This window comes from Gekko japonicus, unplaced genomic scaffold (genome assembly GCF_001447785.1).
Source record: "Gekko japonicus isolate JY-2015 unplaced genomic scaffold, Gekko_japonicus_V1.1 scaffold313, whole genome shotgun sequence".
NCBI classification, from domain to species: domain Eukaryota; kingdom Metazoa; phylum Chordata; class Lepidosauria; order Squamata; family Gekkonidae; genus Gekko; species Gekko japonicus.
In genome coordinates this window covers 1559461-1578237 of record NW_015174283.1, presented here as the reverse complement: position 1 = coordinate 1578237, position 18777 = coordinate 1559461, and the positions used below count along the sequence as shown (strand labels likewise).

General features: G+C 49.0%; 1 protein-coding gene across 2 annotated transcripts in view; it reads right to left on the bottom strand.

The window, feature by feature from the left end:
• The window catches only part of FRMD8 (FERM domain containing 8), a 25059-nt gene extending 15524 nt beyond the window's left edge, over positions 1-9535 (bottom strand). Inside the window, exons 1-6 of one of the 2 annotated variants that reach the window (XM_015423945.1) lie at positions 9477-9535; positions 8599-8697; positions 7641-7722; positions 5414-5581; positions 1405-1506; positions 782-840 (exon numbers count right to left, since the gene is read on the bottom strand). In XM_015423945.1, the coding sequence (XP_015279431.1) occupies positions 782-840; positions 1405-1506; positions 5414-5581; positions 7641-7722 (411 nt within the window). In that variant the 5' untranslated portion in view covers positions 8599-8697; positions 9477-9535. The remainder of the gene's footprint in view (positions 1-781; positions 841-1404; positions 1507-5413; positions 5582-7640; positions 7723-8598; positions 8698-9476) is intronic. The other variant, XM_015423944.1, reaches the window with a different exon arrangement.
• Positions 9536-18777: the final 9242 nt, after the last annotated feature.

Here is an 18777-nt window from a genome sequence, read left to right as displayed (position 1 = left end):
GCAGCGAGGCCTCTCTCCCCCCCCTGCCCGCCGGCTCCGGGGAGGAGGCGGCGGCGGCAGCGAGGCCTCTCTTCCCCGCCCGCCGGCTGGCCCCGAGGAGGAGGCGGCGGCGGCAGCAGCAGCGAAGCCCCTCTCCCGCCCGCCCGCTGGCTCCGGGAAGGCGTCGTCGTCGTCAGCGAGGCCTGTCTTCCCCGCCCGCCCGCACGATTTAAACTTCCCCCCAAAATTTTTTTTAACTTTTTTTATTTTTGTGCACACGTGGGGACTGGCCCACGTGTGCACAAACCTCCCCCGGCCCCCCAGGTGCCCCCGAAGTGCAGATTTAGATATCCGCACTCCTAGGGCAACTTCAGCATTAGTATAAGGATGAGGGGCCAGGAGACTGATCACTGGAGATTTGATTGGCTGTGCAGGTTTTTAAAAATATTGCTTTGTGGGCAGGCTCCTCCTTCAGCAGCAGCCATTTTGTGGTGGCCATTTTGTGGCTGCTCCCGCCACACTGTGTCAGAATTCCAAAGGTGCTCGCCCTTCACCCCACTTGTTGGGAGTTGGGGACCCCTGATTTAAACCTTTTACAGTTCGCAGCCATCCTTACTCCATTCTGTGAGATGTGGTCGTACTAGATCTACGCAGAGGTCTATGGAGAAGGCAAGCAGCAATGCCAGACCGTGGCACCATTTTCTGTACAGTGGATACACAAAAATCCTCAACTACAGGAACGTGTTTCTATAAAAAAAACCCCACCACTACATATCTACCCATCACTTAACCTGGAACATACCTGCAGCTCCTTTCTCTTTGGGAAAAAGACGTTCCTTCGCAACTGCAGAGATGGCTCATCTGCCAACGGGAGACAAAAGAAGGAGACAGAGCTGTGATCTACGAGCCCAGCTTTATTTTCTTTATTTATTTTACTTAGATTTATATCCCACACGCAATGCGAGCTCGGGGTGGCTTACAACGTTTTTTAAAAACATACAACTGGACTATTCATCATTAAAACAGATCGTAACGGTTAAAATCTTAACCTTCCTTTTAAGTCTGCGCAGGCAAAAAGAGCCCAGGCTTGCTGGCGCTCAGAACGGGCCTACCCAGCAACCTTCTGAGCTATCAGTTCAACACATTTGCACATAATCAGGTCTCCAGGAAGCAGCCAGAGGCAGGAAGGGAAAATCCTTCCCCTCCCCCCTGCTACCCCAGCAGCAGGGACAGGCAGATAAAGAGCAAGGACTGCAAGCGTTGCCCGTGGAGACTGTTGGTGAATTCACCCGCCTAGTAAGTGAGAGGCGAGTTTAAGAACCCTGACTGCCACCAGCCTATCACCGGACTCCAACTCTGTAAGGTTTCAGAAACTGCAGAGCGTTGGGAAAGGCCCGGAGGAAAGAACATTGCTCACATCCATACCTTCACAGATATCGTGCTCAGAGCCGCTGGTGAATCGGAAGAGGAGCTCGTGCCACTGATGGCAAACCTTGTAGGGCTGGTGCTTGGGTTTCAGCTGCACCTCTGCAAAAAGAGACAGGAGAGAACAGCCATAACGGTGTGAAGGCAAAAAGGAGCCGGACATATTAGGATGGTGAAGTCATGGAGGCTAGATGGGAAAGTTAAGTGCCCTCAAAACTAGAACTGACCGGTCTGGATCAATCCATGCCAGCCGTAGACAAAAAGATACTAAGAGGTCGGTTTCACTGGAAAATTCCATGTTTAAGATCTAGCTGCGCCTGCTTATCTGGGGGACTATAAAAGTACCTGGGAGACATAACCTGCTCACAATTCTACTTTGCTCTCTCCTGTACAATAAAGAATTCAACAGCTTTGGAAATTATTCTTAGTGTCTTTCTTCGACAAGGGCCTGGGGGCTTCCAACTCCAGGAAATTCCTGGAGACTTGGCACAGGGTGCCTGGGGAGGGACGCCACAGAGTTCACCTTGTGGAGCTGCCAGTTCCTCCAGGAAAACTGATCTCTGTAGTCTGAAGATCAGTTGTAAATCTGGGAGAATTTCAGGCCCCACCTGGAGGGTGGCAACCCTATTTGGCCCCCAGGAGCACCCACCCCCCAAAAGGACAAGACACGAGGAGCCAAGAATAAGAACTCCCATAGCTCTGCAAGGAAGAGGTAGCTTAGCTTGTCCCCTCTACTGCATCGTCCTATCACCTGGGCAAAAAAGCCCTCCTGAATAATTCAGTTCTGCATAATCCACAGAAAGCCAGGCAGGCAGGAGCCTTCCTGACCTCATCAGGCAGGCCGTTCGACAAGGTGGGCACCACCCCAGAGAATGCCCATATATACAGGCAGTTGTCAATTTTGCCCATTTGAGGGGTGGCACCTGTACCAGGCCCTGCTCAGATAAGCGAGGTTGCCAGAATACGTTCTTGGAAAGGTTAGCACGACACCCATTGTTTGATACTAGTATCTGGAAATGCATGGTGTTTCCCTAATACTGAAGATCAGAATTTGGGTAGCTTTGGAAAGCCGGTTTATTGGGGCAGCAAGCCAACTGCCCTGTAGGTGCAAACTGGCACTACTATAACCTATATGGTCTGACTCACTAACCAGGATCAACCACCAGCCTTACTCCCACATACAGCGCAGAGCAGCACAAGATAACTAGCAAGGAGCAGAATCATCCAGGGAATTCAGACAAACGTATCAAGCTGATTTCTGCAAGGGAAACCAAAATGACCTGTACACACACACACCCTTACCACTGAACCAGGCTCTTGGCCTTGCCTTTTCCCACCCATTCAAGTTAGTTCACACAAAGATAAAGGTCAGTACAATTGGTGGCGGCAGGGTGCATGCCTCTGGAGAACTATCCCCCACACTTATACGGAACCTTATGGTGTTTGAGTCTATGCTTAGCTCACTAGATAGGTTACAACATCTCCGCAAGACTGGATCTGCATCACATCCCCATATTGCAGATTACCGGAGGGGGCGAAGCTGACAGTGTGGCCTAAGGACAATGAGTACTTTCTTGGAAGGGGAAGGATTTGAATCTGGGACTTCCTGACTTAACTGCCAGTACACTATACTGGTTCTCAATGGAAAGCACACAACTCATGATATGGACAAAGTGATAAGGGCCCGGAATCACCACTGCCTTCGTGCTCTCTGCGCTGGAAGTCACAGGCCCATAACTCCACTGTCGTTATTTACTGGCGAGGGAAAGGGATTCTGTGCATGTTCTTCATTATGGGATGACAAACCAGTCACCCTCCGCATTCTATCCTTCTTCCAAGGGGATGAGGTTCTCTCCCCTTGTCTGTTTTACACTCACAACAGTCCTGGTTAGCAGGCTAGGCTGAGAAACAATGGCAGGCCAATAGGCCCCTGAGGGAACCCTAAGGCTGAACTGGGATTTGAACCTTTGTATCTCTTTGGCCCTAATGGAACACTGACTACACCACACTGGCTCTCCTAGAATAGGAATAGGAGGAGGAGGAGGAGGAGAGATTGGATTTATACCCCGCCCTTCACTTGGGAGTCTCAGAGCGGCTTACAAACTCCTTTCCCTTCCCCTCCCCACAACAGACACCCTGTGAGGTGGGTGGGGCTGAGAGAGCTCTGACAGAAACTGCTCTTTTCCAAGGACAGCTGTGCCAGAGCTTGTGACTGACCCAAGGTCACATCAGCAGGTGCAAGTGGAGGAGTGGGGAATCAAACCCCGTTCTCCCAGATTAGAGTCCGTGCACTTAACCACTACACCAAACTGACTCTCACAAACAGGACGGCACTGGATACCTGCTGTCAGAAGCATTACTATATCACTAGCTGGCAGTGAAAAGAGTTTCCTGGGGGGGAGCCATGGCTTACAAGCCCAGGAGGGCAGAAGCAGCAACATAACGAGCCATATATTCCAGAGGGGGAGCTACTGCTGCAGCCTGAACAACAAGGAAGTCCCACGACACTTTCAAGCAGGGGTCATCGACCTTTTCTTTAATAACAGCAGCTTCCGAGCAATGAAATATCCTGAGCTGCTTCTCCAGCAACAGGATTACTAAAAAAAATTCTCTTTTAGAAACAGAACATGGACTAAGAAGAGTACCAGAAATGAAGCTGTCAGCTAAGCAGCACAGAAAAGCCTATGAAATAAAAACTTTGAAAGAATTGCAGAGTAGATCTTTTAGACATCTTTTTCTGGGAACACATGAGCTACTCCGCCCTGGCCAGCATGCTACAGGTATCTCACGAGCTATCTGTTGGCAATCTCTGTCTTAAAGACTTACAAAATTTATTATGGCTTAGCATGATCAAATTACACAGCAGGAAAAGAGCAAGATTCAACATGAGATGGATTAACGCAATAAAGGAATCCACGGCCCTCAGTTTGCAAGCCCCGAGCAAGGCTGTTAATGAGAGGACATTTTGGAGGTCATTAATTCATCGTCATCGTGTCAACAATGCCCATCCACCCTCTACACTGGACAAACAGTCCAGTCCCTTCAACAAAGAATTAATGGACATAAGGCTGACATTAGGAACCACAACATTAAAAAACCAGTGGAGGAACATTTTAACCTTCAAGGACATTCAGTTGCTGACCTAAAAGTAGCAGTTCTCTTACAAAGGAATTTCAAAGGGAGATTAGAAAGACAGACTGCTGAATTGCAACTGATAATGAAGCTCAAGACAATGCATCTAAGAAGAGAAGAAGAGATTGGATTTATACCCCGCCCTTCACTTGGGAGTCTCAGAGCGGCTTACAAACGCCTTTCCCTTCCCCTCCCCACAACAGACACCCTGTGAGGTGGGTGGGGCTGAGAGAACTCTGACACAAACTGCTCTTTTTCAAGGACAGCTGTGCCAGAGCTTGTGAATGACCCAAGGTCACATCAGCAGGTGCAAGTGGAGGAGTGGGGAATCAAACCCGGTTCTCCCAGATTAGAGTCCGCACACTTAACCACTACACCAAACTGGCTCTACTTGGATTGAATCGAGACCTAGGTTTTCTGTCTCATTACCAATGCTGATTTCTCCACACCTATTATCCCTCTGCATATTTCACCTAAATCCAATCACGCCTACTATTTTCATTCACCTGCTATTGTCATTTGCCTGCGAATATCATTTGGCATCTGAAATCAGTCCACTTTCCAATAAATAGGACAAATGGAGTCCCATTCTAGCTGTATCTGAAGTAGTGAGCAGTGACTCACAAAAGCTCATACCCTGACACGTATTTTGTTAAGTCTTTAAAGTGCTACTGGACTCTTGCTCTTTTCTACTGCTACAGACTAACACAGATACCCATCTTGATTAATTCACTGGGTCGCCATAGGCGGAAACGAAAGTGACATGACAGCACTTAACACACACACACACACACAGTGTAATCCAGCGTCCACTTTGGTCCAATACATCATGAGCTTTGTGAAGAAAGGCAGGCGGACTTCAGCCCCAGAGCCTCACCTAGCAAAGGGGAGACCAGCCACAAAGAAAAGACCTCCAGGGCACATTCTGGCAGCCTCAGGGCATCCCGGACAAGACGATGTAACTCAAGGGCAGTGGCCGAAGGCAGGTTGTCCACTGTCAGCCGCACCTCTGTGTCATTGATCAGGTACACCACGACATCCAGAGCTGGGAGAGAAAGAACACAGACAGACAGCTGGCACCCCCCAGTTCCTCTTCCACTTCCCTCGTGCAGAGATGGAAGAACTCCCCAAACTGCTTCCTTTCTGTCCCTCCCCACACTATGTAAGGGACCCGTGAGCCCTGCATTCCTCTCCTCCTTCTCTGTCTCAGTGCAGAGTAACCAGGCTAGCCCAATCGCGTTAGATCCCAGAAGCGAAGCAGGGTTGGCCCTGGTTAGCGCTTGGATGGGAGCCCACCAAGGAAGTCCAGGGTTGCTATGCAGAGGCAGGCGATGGCAAAACCACCCCTGAACATCTCTTGCCCTGAGAACTCTACAGGGTTGCTATAAATCGGGTGCGACATGACGGCACTTTCCACCACCACCCAGGGAACAAAAAAATAAAATCCCAGAGTTGCTGAAAGTCTTGGCATTGATAATTAAACACTGTGTTACCCAAAGTGCCTGTTTTTGTTTAGACTGGGGGATTAGGAGACAGACCTGGCAGAATAGGTGTAATGGGGGGAGGGGTGTCTTTAAACCTATGTATACCAGGGTCAGTTTCAGGGAGAGAAACAATAGGGACTAAGGTTGAAAAAAATTGTATGTTTTATTGAAAAACTACTGATTAAAAGCAAAGCACACACACAAAGCAATCAAAATGCACACGCATACAAGGCTACAGCAAAACAGAGGCGCTTAGAGACATATAGGGATTTTTGAGGCAATCTTTACCAAATCCAGATGTGCTGAACTCCAATGGAAGGAGATCGTGAACAACCAGCGTATCATGAACAAAGGGGGCCCAGACTGTGAGTCTGGGGGTGTAATCTGTAAGGTACCCAAGACACACTGAACCATGGTTGGGCAGCCGTTTTTTATAGACTGTAGAAGGTATCCTGCGGGGCAGGGCTATGGGTTTGAGCAAAGGAACCAAAAGGTTTCCAATCTTTGACTATGGGTTTCCCATACCTTAAACAAAAGGTGTGATGGCACCCTATTGGGTATATCCTGGAAGATGCATGGAGTTCTGATGGTTGATCCTATCTGATACTTCAAAGTTAACAGCATTTGGTAACCTGGGAGAACTGCTCAGGAAGGGGAGCCTAAATCGGTTTCCCAGAGAACTGTTCACATTTAGAAGGAAATAAGACCCAGGATGGAAGCAGTAAATGAAAGATGTAGCTGTTTTTGTAGAGAAATGTATTTACACGAGAGAGAGAGAGGGACAAAAGGAGCCTTTTTCACAGAAAGATCTCCATAGTGTGAACGTGCTGGAATGCAGAGAACGTTGACACATGGAACTCACTGCCACAGGAACGTTGACACATGGAACTCACTGCCACAGGAACGTTGACACATGGAACTCACTGCCACAGGAAGTGGTGGCAGCTACAAGCATGGACGGCTTCAAAAGGAAATTAGATATGGAGCAGAGGTCCATCAGTGGCTATTAGCCACAAGGTATAGATAGGGACTCTGGGGCAAGTGATGCTCTGTCTTCTTGGTGCTGGGGGGGGGGCAACAGTGGGAGGGCTTCTAATGTCCTGGCCCCACTGGTGGACCTCCTGATGGCACTGGTATTTCTGGCCACTGTGTGATACAGTGTGTTGGACTGGATGGGCCTTTGGCCTGATCCAACATTGGCGTCTCTTATGTTCTTATGTTCTTATGATACTTACCTGTGGGGGAGGGAAGCAGACGGCACATAGACAAAACACATGTTGTTTCCAAATCCTCCAGGGCCCATGTTTTAGACAAGCTCCTACGTGTGTTTGTGTGTCCCCTTTTAGGATGGACCACAGACTCAGGAGGAGCGATGTCTTTTAAAGGACCCTGGGCTAGTTCAGGGGTGAGGTCTGCCTGTGGCAGGCTGCCCTCTGATGCAGGGGATACAGGTGGAGCTACAATTGTTTCTTTCAACATGGGATGGGGGGGGGCAGCTTTTAAACCGCCCCGACCTTGTGAACACATTGACTGTCTTCCATTCTTCCCAGCATTATACTAGGAAGTCCATCTGTCTCCTGAGTGCCTTCTGTGCTTGCCTTCTCCAGCCCTCCTACTTACTTCGGGGTCCCGTGGAAGAGATGCTGCTCCGCTGCGAGTGCTCCTCCGAACTAGGGGGTAGAGGGAGCCTGTCCCCCTCCATCTGTGGAGACAAAGGCATCAGAGGTGGCGTCATTGAGCTGGCAGCAGAGTTTGGGTCCCTGATCTGCCAACAGCGTGGCTTTTCCAGAGAAAATTCTGTTTTGACTCACACTGAGTTATGTACCAATGGTTAATTTTATGCCTCAATAGCAATAAATGCTTGAACTGAAATATTTGAGGGGGGGGGAATCAAGTGGGGTTTAAACGTTATATTCAAACAAGTTTTAAGCTTTATGTGGAAATTGTTTGTATTGGAATGATACTTGCAATGTCTTGACCTGGATAGCCCAGGACAGCCGGCTCTCGTCGGATCTCGGAAGCTAAGCAGGGTTGCCCCTGGTCAGTATTTGGATGGGAGACCTCCAAAGAATACCAGGATTGTGAGGCAGATGCGGGCACTGGCAAGCCACCTTGAAAACCCTACAGGGTCACCATAAGTCAGCTGTGACTCGATGGCACTTTGCACCACCAACACTTGCAAAAGTTCAGATACAACATAGCATGTACTTTCCTTACATTGTTTAACAGCAAAAAGACTGCAAAGGCACTTAAAACTGCTGACATACCAATTTCAGCACACCCAAAGAACTGTGCATAAAACACCATAGAAGTGACTGTCTTAGGGTTGCCAGATCTGGATTGGAAAATACCTGGAGACTTTGCGGGTGGAGCCAGGAAAGGGTGGGGTTTGGGGAGGGGCCTTGGCATGGTACAATGCCATAGAGTCCCCCTCCAGAGCGGCCATTTTCTCCAGGGGAGCTGATCTCTGTCAGCTGGAGATCAGTTGTAAAAGCGGGAGATCCCCAGGTCCCACCTGGAGATTGGCAACCCTAGACTGTCTACTCATTTATTTGAACAGAATTTAGCTCGCACTCACAGAGGCCACCTGGGTGCTTCAGTTTCACTGTCACTCTCTGCAGTATCGCTGGCCTTATTTGTGAGTTCCTTGTCAGGCTGGTGATTACAAATATCCTTTCTGCCACGTGAAAGAAGAATTGCAAATAAGGATTTTAGGTGTGGTTTTAATTTGACAACTTGACTTTTTATTTGGCTTCGAAAAGGCTTTTTCCTCTAGTGGCTTATTACAGGTATTTGCAATTCCCCACACTGGTTTACAAATCAATAAAGCATATATGTTCTCCTAGGGAATAACATTAATTGCAACCTTAATACTGCCAAGCTTACCTAATATTTTATTGGCAAAGGAATCCTTTCACCATTACTACCATTAAGAAAGTCTCAATCTTTAGGTGAACTAGGAGCAGTTACTCACTCTCTCTACTTCACTATCTTCACAGGGTTGTTGTGACGATAAAATGGAGGACAACATACTTGGCCCTGAGCTCCTCATGCTGCATAAAAATGTACTAAATAAATAACTATCCTGCTAAAACAGACACAAGAACCCACCAGTTTAAAAACTCCAAGATGTTAAAAAGACGCAGAAATACAAACTTGCACAGGGATAATAAAACCTCAGGTGAAAAGTATTGATTCAAACTTGTGTTCAAGAGTTGTTAATGTAGGCGTCGGGTAAACCTGACTGCGCAGTTTTTTAAGCGAAAAGAACAAACTTCTGGTCTTTACCTCCCAAAGTTCTCCGGGGCTCCCCTCCCCTCCCGTTTTCTAGTTTACATCTCACCCGTGGTTATTCTTAGGGTCCATAAGCGGGTCCATAAGCAGAAAACAAACAAGCCGGGGAGGCGCTAAGGGCACAGACACGAGCACGGGAAGGGGGTCGCATTTCTTTCCTACCTGCCCACCTTCTTTCCTTCCTAGAGGAAAAAGCCTTTTCGAACTCCAGAGCGGCGGCCCTACCCAAGTTTTGTGTGACGTCACGCGGGCTCTCCCCCAACGAAGCTTGCCTATTGGCTGTGCCACGTTCTCCTTCGAATCCCGGAATTCCGTGGGCGGGGTATATCGAAAGGGAAGATGTGTATGCGCCGCTCATAGAGACAACGCGGCAGTCGGCCGGGTGGGGGGGTTAATTTGCTCAGGGCGCCGCATATTAGGGGAAATAGGGCACGCGGCAGGGGAACAGGCGGCCGCTTGATCGCTCAGGGTTCTCGAGTGCAGTCCGAAGAATCGCTGGTGACTGGCTGTCTAGGGATGAATGCAAAATCCCGCACAAATTCGAATTACAAACAAAACACTTTTGTTGTTGTTGCACAGTCGAGTCCGACTCTTCGCGACCCCATGGACAAGATCTCGCCAGGCCTTCCGGTCTTCCGCCTCCTCTGAAGTTTGCTCAATTTCATGTTCGTTGCATCTATGACACTGTCTAACCATCTCATCCTTTGCCGTCCCGTCTTCTTTGACCTTCAATCTTTCCCAGCATCAGGGTCTTCTCCAGTGAGTGCTCCCTTCTCATTTGGTGGCCAAAGTATTTCAGTTTCATTATCTGGCCTTCCAGGGAACAGTCAGGGTTGATTTCTTTTAGGATTGACTGCTCTCTTAAGAATTATCAGACTCCAGTCTCGGAGTGGGGCAGCGATCGCGTTCTTTAATAATATTTAAAAAAACAAAAAAACACACAAACAAACCTGTGTGTGCCTGTTGCAGTACTTTCATCTGTCTCTCCGGCCATCGGTGCACACAGTGGCCACATGTCCAGAGACCAGAAACCTCGGTCACTGGCTCGTTCCGCAGACACTTATCTCCCCTCCCCACGGTACAGGTAGGGCTGGCACCACACTTTATTTATTGATTTATAAAATTTTTAATGCCGCCTCTCCAGGAACCGGCCTGAGGCGGCTTACAAAATAAAAACAATAAAAACAAAACATTAGAAGATATCAATTAAATTCCAGCATGCAAAACCCACACCAGCATCAAAACATCTATTCTGTATATATAAAAGAAAGTCCCCTCACCATAAAATCAATGCCCAGGCCAAACCCCTGGACCTAGAAACACCAAATTCGGGAACAGTGCTCCTACCATGCCATAGATGCTCCTACCGTGCTAAGTGCTCCTACCATGCTAAGAAGGGATTTTTAGAAATTCGACCCCTAAGTGGGTCAAAAGGGATAAAATGTGCCTCCCATTGATTCCTATGAGGCTGCCAGACTGCTGCCTCTTTGCACCACCCCCCTCTGATTGGTCAGCTGCAGAGCTCAGCATTCTGAGGTTAAAAAAACAGTTACAGGAGACTGCAGAGAGCTCATGACAGTTGAGGAAATCAGGAATGGCCAACAACCACCTGTGATGTGCAGTAACGCTGCTAGCCCAGCCTCTCTGATGGTTTCCAACACACTCCCCCCACCTCCTACACCTAACAGGTGGTTGTCTGTAAGGTGTAGCAGCGGTTGCAGGGTGCTTAAAGCCACGAGGGAGCCCACCCCAACAGTAACGTCTTAGTGATCCTGCCAGCCCTGCCTCCACAGCAGTGTTCCCTCTAAGCTGAGCTGGTGTGAGCTAGCTCACAGTTTTTGAGCCTCTGGCTCACACATTTTTGTCTTAGCTCAGGAAGGGATGGCTCCAGAGCAAACTGACTGATGCAGCAGCCAAATCACTCACTCACAACTTTAATGCCAGTCACTCACAAAGTAGAATTTTTGCTCACGAAACTCCACAGCTTAGAGGGAACATTGCTCCACAGCGGCTTCTAATACTTCTCCCCCTCCTACACTAGACAGGCAGCTGCCTGTCAGGTGTAGGAGATGGGATGCTTACAGCCGCCGGGGAAGGTTTGCTCAGCAGGATTGACTTAGCCCTGCTGCTGGCCCAGCCCCCCTGATGCCTTTAATACAATCCCCCCAACACCAGACAGTCTGTCAGGTGTAGAAGCAGGGCCAGGGTACTTTAATCCATCAGGGACACCGCTCCAGCAGGATCACGTTAGCAATGCTGCTGGTCCAGCCTCTCTGATGGCTTCCAACACAATCCCCCCACCTCCTACACCTAACAGGCGGTTGTCTGTCAGGTGCAGCAGATCCTGCCAGCCCCTCCTCCACAGTGGCTTCTAATACTCCTCCCCCCCCTCCTACACTGGACGGGCAGCTGCCTTTCAGGTGTAGGAGAGGAGATGGGATGCTTACAGCCGCCAGGGAGGTTTACTCAGCAGGATTGCTTTAGCCCTGCTGCTGGCCCAGCCCCCCTGATGCCTTTAAACATAATCCCCCCCAACACCAGATAGGCGGGTGTCTGTCAGGGGTAGGAGCAGGATCAAGGTACTTTAATCCATCAGGGACGCTGCCCCAGCAGGATCACCTTAGCAGTGCTGCTGGCCCAGCTTAGCCACTCTCCTACCCACAATGGAAATATACCCCAAATTTGTAGAAAACTGGTTTCCTTTATTAGGTTATTTAACTTCTCACAATGTGGGTTCTAGAAAACTGGTTCATATGAACTTAATATCTGATTGCTCAGATGATGTTTTGAATATGTACCCTGTTTCCCTGAAAATAAGACCTACCCAAAAAATAAGCCCTAGCAGGATTTCTATGCATTTGTGGTATAAGCCCTAGTGTGTCTTCTTGAGAAAAAATAAATATAAGACAGTGTCTTATTTTCAGGGAAACACGGTAGTTATGTCCCAGTTCTAAAATGTAAAATAAATGCGAAGCATTTTTGTAAAAAAAAGGGGGGGGGAGTATGCCCTCCCCCCCAAATTCAGTGCCCAGGCCAGACCCCTGTACCAAGAAACCCAAAATAAGGGGAGTGCATTCCTACCATGATATCAACCCCCCCATGAAGAGATTTCTGAGAAACATGACCCCTAAGGGGGTAAAAAAGGGGCAAAATGTGTTCCCACAATTATTTTCCATGTGGCTGTCAGGCTGCTCCCTCCTTGCCCACCCCCTTCCCCGATTGGTCAATTCTGTAGTTCAGAGTTCTTCCTACTTGCCCCCACCTCCCTCTGACTGCTCAGCTGTGGATCTCAATGTTCTGAGGTAAAAACGCAGTTAGAAGAGACTGCAGACAGTTGAAGACAGTTACAGAAATCAGCTACTATTCAAGACACCTGAATAGATATTTTTCAAAAAAGCCAGCATGGCAATTGAGTTAACGAATGTTTATGGGGAGATAGTAAAGGACATTTCTAGGAGCCATTTCGATGCTTGCCTCCCTCATGAACCTGAAGAAATGTCCACCACATTACCACTCCCTCACACCAACTCCCCCTCACACCTCTCACCTCTTAGTGCCCCCAAGAAAGCTCCTGGCAAACATCGAGCCAGATACACCAACACTACAAGGAGGAGGCAACTTAGGAATGCGGCAAAGACATTTGCACATAGTACTCCTGCGGAGCACTGAGCTGCGCAGGCCAAGTACCAGCAAGATCACCCTGAGGTGCTCAGAACAACACAGTCTCCATATGAGCAAAACACCAGTATGTATGTCTCACTTCATTTCTTACACTACAATCTTCTCCATTAGAATTCCTACAACAAATGTTACATTTCAGACTTCACATCATCAGTATTATAACTGGATCTACGGAACTTAAGTACCGTAGCAAAGCATGGGTGTCAGGCTAGTAGATCATAAAACCAGACCACTGATGGCATAAAATAGCAGTTTCCGGAATAAAATGGTGTTAAATGATCAGCGCCCCCCCCCTTGAAATCCTGGGTAGACAAAAACTTTTGGGCCTGATGCTTAAAAGAGCAACATAGGTGTGGGAGCCTCAAAGGGAAAGCAGTTCTACAGGCGAAGATACTATGGGAAGAGGCAGTCCTTTGAAAGAGTATAGCCCAAGACGGTTGCTGCCCTGCGTTTGTATAATTAGGATTGCCAACCTCCAGATGGGGCCTGGATACCTCTCACTTTTACAACTGACCTCCAGACAACAACAGGTTGACTCTATGGCCTTGTACCCTCCTGAGGTCCCTCCCCTCCCCACGCTCCACCCCCAAATCTCCAAGTATTTCCTAACCTGAGCTGGCAACCTTATATAAAATATAGTCTATGCTGGTAGGCCACAGTCCTTACCCCTGTTCAGGGGTCATTTCGTAGAAAAAGAGCTAGGGGAACTCATTAGCATAACTCATTAGCATATGCCACACCCCCTGACATCAGGGGCTCGGCGGTGGACCTGCAAGGCCAGCGGAAGTGCGAGGAAGCCCCACCAAGGCCCTCCCTGGCCCCAGGCAGGCAGGGATGGGGAGAGGCGGGGAGGAAGCAACTTACCCTCCCTCTTCTCCTGCCTCCTCCTGGCTGAATGAGGGCTGGAAGCGGGGCGGCCGGAAGCAGGGGGCGGGGCTTTGTCATGTGCCCCGCCCCCTGCACCTCACCCGGGGGAACTGCGTTCCCCCGCATTCCCCCCCCCGCGTTCCCCCCCGAAATGACCTCTGCCCCTGTTCCATCTCCCCACTCCTATCCATGTCATCTGCTTTGCCTTATACAGCACCTATATGAAGATATGCTGCTTGCTAAGAACCAAATTTGCTAAAGCTATGAAAAGTTAAGATCTACACTGCTAAGACTTGTGTCTTTAGAGAGATGGAATCACAGTAACAGAGTTGGAGGGGACCACACAGGCCAACTAGTCCAACCCCCTGCTCAATGCAAGATCAGTTTAGAGCATCCCTGACAAGTGTTTGTTCAGCCGCTGATTGAAGGGGGAGCTCACCACCTCCCTAGGCAGCTGATTCCACTGTTGCACAACTCTTACTGTAAAAAAGTTTTTCCTAATATCCAGCTGGTACTTTCCCGTCCTTAACTTAAACCCATTATTGTGAGAGAGCCAGTTTGGTGCAGTGGTTAAGTGTGTGGCCTCTAATCTGGGAGAACCGGGTTTGAATCCCCACTCCGAATCCCCACTCCTCCACATGCAGCTGGCTGGATGACCTTGGGCAAGCCATAGTTCTGTCAGAGGTGTTCTTGAAAAAGAGCAGTTTCTGTCAGAGCTCTCTCAGCCCCATCTACCTCACAGGGTGTCTGTTGTGGGGAGGGGAAGGGAAAGGAGTTTGTAAGCCACTCTGAGAGTCTGAGTGAAGGTAGGGGGAATAAATCTAATCTCTTCTTTTCTTCTTCTATCCTCTGCAGCCAACAGGAACAGCTCCCTGCCCTCCTCTGACAGCCCTTCAAATACTTAAAGAGACATCGTTTTCTTATTGTCTCTCCTCTTGGAACTGCCACTGGAACTAAATTGCTGTTAAAATCTCTTTGTTTAACTTCCTGAATAAAATTCGAGTCTAGTCTAAGGTATGTTGCTGTGAGTTGCTGGGCCAAGCCCAGGGTAAACTTGGCTACATTACATCAGAGGGGCTTGTTCTAGAGTCTCAGGTCAAAGACAGGGGAACAAATCTCTCCGACCAAGGTGGGCCAGCCATGACACGGGCACAGATGTCTCTGGCCTGTTCACACCAGCATTCTGTGTTTGATGCTGAGCTGGCATGCAGATTTAAAAGAGTGCTGGTGTCAGGTTTGCACCCTTGCATCCTGGGAGCAAGGAGTAACAAAATGTGTCTCTCCACTAAACAAACAAAAAAAGGCCAGCAATAGTCCCTCTGCCTCCATATCCCCAGGTATGATTCACAAATCCCTTGCAGGCAGAGAGCAAATGAATAACTTGGTAGTCAGTGCATGAACAAGACTGAAGACAGACGTGATGCATGTGAGAAAATTCAACTGAAGCCACTCTGGGTAGTTTTACCATGCTTTGTGGGTGAGTTCCCATATGCACAGTCTCTTGCTAGTCTTCTCCATTTTACACATCCCTCTCTTGTGTAGCCATAGAACAAAGTTTGAGTCCAGTGGCACCTTTAAGATCAACGAAGTTTAATTCTGGGTATAAGCTTTTGTGCGCATGCCCACTTCTTCAGATACCCAGAATTAGACTTGGGCCCTGGTCACACGAGCGGGAAAATCCACACTGGAAGGGAGGCATTTTAGAGGCAGAGCTAAAAGAAGCACGCGAGCACGATCTTACGCTCCCCCGCGGCTCCATTCTCCCTCTGTCGGCACCCGATCACACTGGGGAGGCAACAGCGTAGTCCCAGCGAGGCAACATGGCGGTCCTGCGTTAGTGCGCATGCGTGGGTCACGGATGGCTGCAGGCTGCTACGGGCTGCCGGCGCGTCCGCAATCTCACGCCTGCCGTTGCTGCGGATCTTCCGGTAGGTACTCCATTTTCCCTAGTACCTTTTCGATCTGTATTTTCAGCCGGATGCGACGGGTTAAGGGCAGGTGCACGACGCTTGCTAGATGTTGGCATCTGATTGCGCCGGTTTGATCCGCCCTTAATCCATCTCCTCCGCGTACCTAATTCTCCGTGTGACCGGGGCCTTGGTTGGTCTTAAAGGTGCCAATGGACTCAAACGTCGTTCTGTCGCTTCAGACCAACACGGCTAACCCCCCGAATCTATCTTCACGGAAGGCACCACATTAAGCCACATAGAAGGGAACTCCATCAGCCTTATGAAGAACTTGTACAGCCACGTTGGTTCAAAAACAAAATCCAGGACCACAAGCCATGGAATACCTTTTATTAGGGCCAACCAAATGGCACACAACAACCAGAACTTTTGTTACCCAAATTGGTCTGATGCCAGGCCAGTGCACAACATCCAGAACTCTTCAGTGGGTGTCACAAATGGAATCTCCCTCTTCAGGTGCAGTGTATCTGATGCCAGAGATAACAAACAAGGGAGGGTCCTTCATTGCAAGGACCATGCATTTTGACCTTACGGAATGCTTCGGACTGAACTGTCAACTCCATACTATATACTAGAACAGTTAGATTTGAGTCCAGTGGCACCTCAGAGACTGGAGAAACACATTTTTCTGCAGAGGTTTGAAATGAGCAAAATTTGCACCTGACGTTTTAAAAAGTTTTTCTATCTTAGTTGAGAACAGGCAGGAGGGGGAAGTCAATTCGATTGCTTTCCAGACTCATCTCAGCCACCCTTTTATTTTTTTGTTGGTATTTTTGTATTTTGTTTGTGTGTGTGTGCCCGTGCCTGGAAGTCATGATGACCTCTGGCAAATCCTACTGAGGCACGGAGGACATTCAGGGAAGTGGCTTGATAGCTTGCCTCTGGCCTCCCAGCCCTGGTATTCTCTGGAGGTTTCCCGCTCAAATACTTTCTAGGGTCGGCCCTGCTTAGCTTCCAAGATCTGACGAGATCTGGCTTGCCTCAGCCATTCTTTTAGAAATGCTGATAGGTCTAGCTAGAGACAATGGGATGGTCCAGCTTCCCCCGCTTCCAGCTAGACAGGTGATATCTGGAAGGAACAGAGATTTGGAGGAATTAAGCGCTAGAAAGACTTCAGGAAAAAATCTCCCGGAAACTTCAGGACAAGCTTCTTTGACCTGACCTGACTTGGTCATTGAGAGGAGAAAGAGCGATGATATAACTCCTAGGAATGCGGAGGATGGTCTCTTTTGTGCTGACTCCATCGAGTAACTCCTGGCATTAGCTACGGCCCTGATTGAGTTAGAGGTCTGTGGGAGGCAGGCAGCCATTGCCATGTGCTGGCCTGCACACCTGAAAGAGGCTTCATCTGGTTTCCAGTTGTATCTCTTTGGGGCAGGGACCTATTGTTGGAAGTTCCAGGTGCAATGTCCCTGCCTCAGCCTCCAGACTTCATGGCAAGAGAGACTAGGTAGCTAGATAGGCACACTGGCCTTTCCTTCTTGTGTTTACTCTTCTGCCACTGTCCCCTGAAATGTGGATTGTGTTCTCAGGGACAAATTCCTTCCTTCCACTCTCTCTCTCTCTGTTGAAGATGAACTCTCTTCCTGCACGCACCAAGATGGACGACATGCTGTCTGCTCTTGGCACCATGAGGCAGATGGCCTTCTCGCCATCTGCTTCCATCCTTAGCTGGTAAGTTAGTACTCTATCCTGTCCCTACCCTTTCCTATCCAAAGTATTTCTCTTCTAAACTTGCAGTGTGACTCTGTGTAGCTTTGTAAACTGAATAACCTGAAAAAGTAATGCTGCTGCGTTGGTATCTTTATTTAAGCACTTTGCTAATTAGTGGGAACTGGACTAAGCACATCAGTTAACCCTCCAATACCTAGCTCCTAGGTCTGTGTTGCACGGCACCACATGGACTGATTCCAACCTATCTATCACCAGGCACAAAGAAAGCACCTAAGCAAAGTGCCTGAGGTGGAGTATTTGCAGGCCTGGGCAAGGCCCTGTCTAAAGGTCAACGGGAGCGAATGTTTAATCCTGCTGAGGAGGAGGAGGAGGAGCCACCAAGAATCCTTTGTTTTGCTCACCTCTTCGGCCCCTGCAAGGGTGATCCTGGGCTTTTTTAGGGGGAAAGGATCCATCTGATCTCTCAGCACCAAGGTGGGTGGCCAGCAATGAAAAAGGGGCACAGCTGGTAGAAGCCTGGCTGGATGCTTTGGGATTAGAAACAGACCAAAAGCTCCCCCCCCCCCCCGTGGGCTTTTTCTGGTTCTTAGATTTTCAGGTTTCAGTAGAAAGTGCCGCCCCCCCCCCCGGGTCAGGGATCCTGGAAGATATTTTCAAGGCAGGGCTTGTTCATTCTGACTCGTCCTGTCTGCTGTTTGCCAACTTGAGGCAGCTTTTAATGGAATACAACAAAATAGGAACCACCACTGTCAACTCTCTGAGCATGTACAAAGTGCCTTTGGTGTAGTGGTTAAGTGCACGGAATCTAATCTGGGAGAACCGGGTTTGATTCCCCACTCCTCCACTTGCCCCTGGCTGGATGTCTTTGGGCAAGCCATAGTTCTGTCAGAGGTGTTCTTGAAAAGAGCAGTTCTCTCAGAGCTCTCTCAGCCCCACCTACTTCACAGGGTGTCTGTTGTGGGGAGGGGGAGGGAAAGGAGATTGTAAGCCACTCTGAGACTCCGAGTGAAGGGCGGGGTATAAAGCCAACTTCTTCTTCTTCCTTCTCTTCTAGCGCCAACCTCCCCGGGCTGGATGGAGATTTCCTGGCTTACAACTGATCTCCAGGTGACAGAGATCACTTCACTTGGAGAAAATGGCTGCTTTGGAGGGTGGACTCTGTGGCATTATATCCCATCGAAATCCTTCCCCTCCCCAAACCCTGCCCTCCTCAGGGTCCACCCCCAGAATCTCCCAGTATTTCCCAACCCGGAGCTGGCAATCCTGTTCTCTGC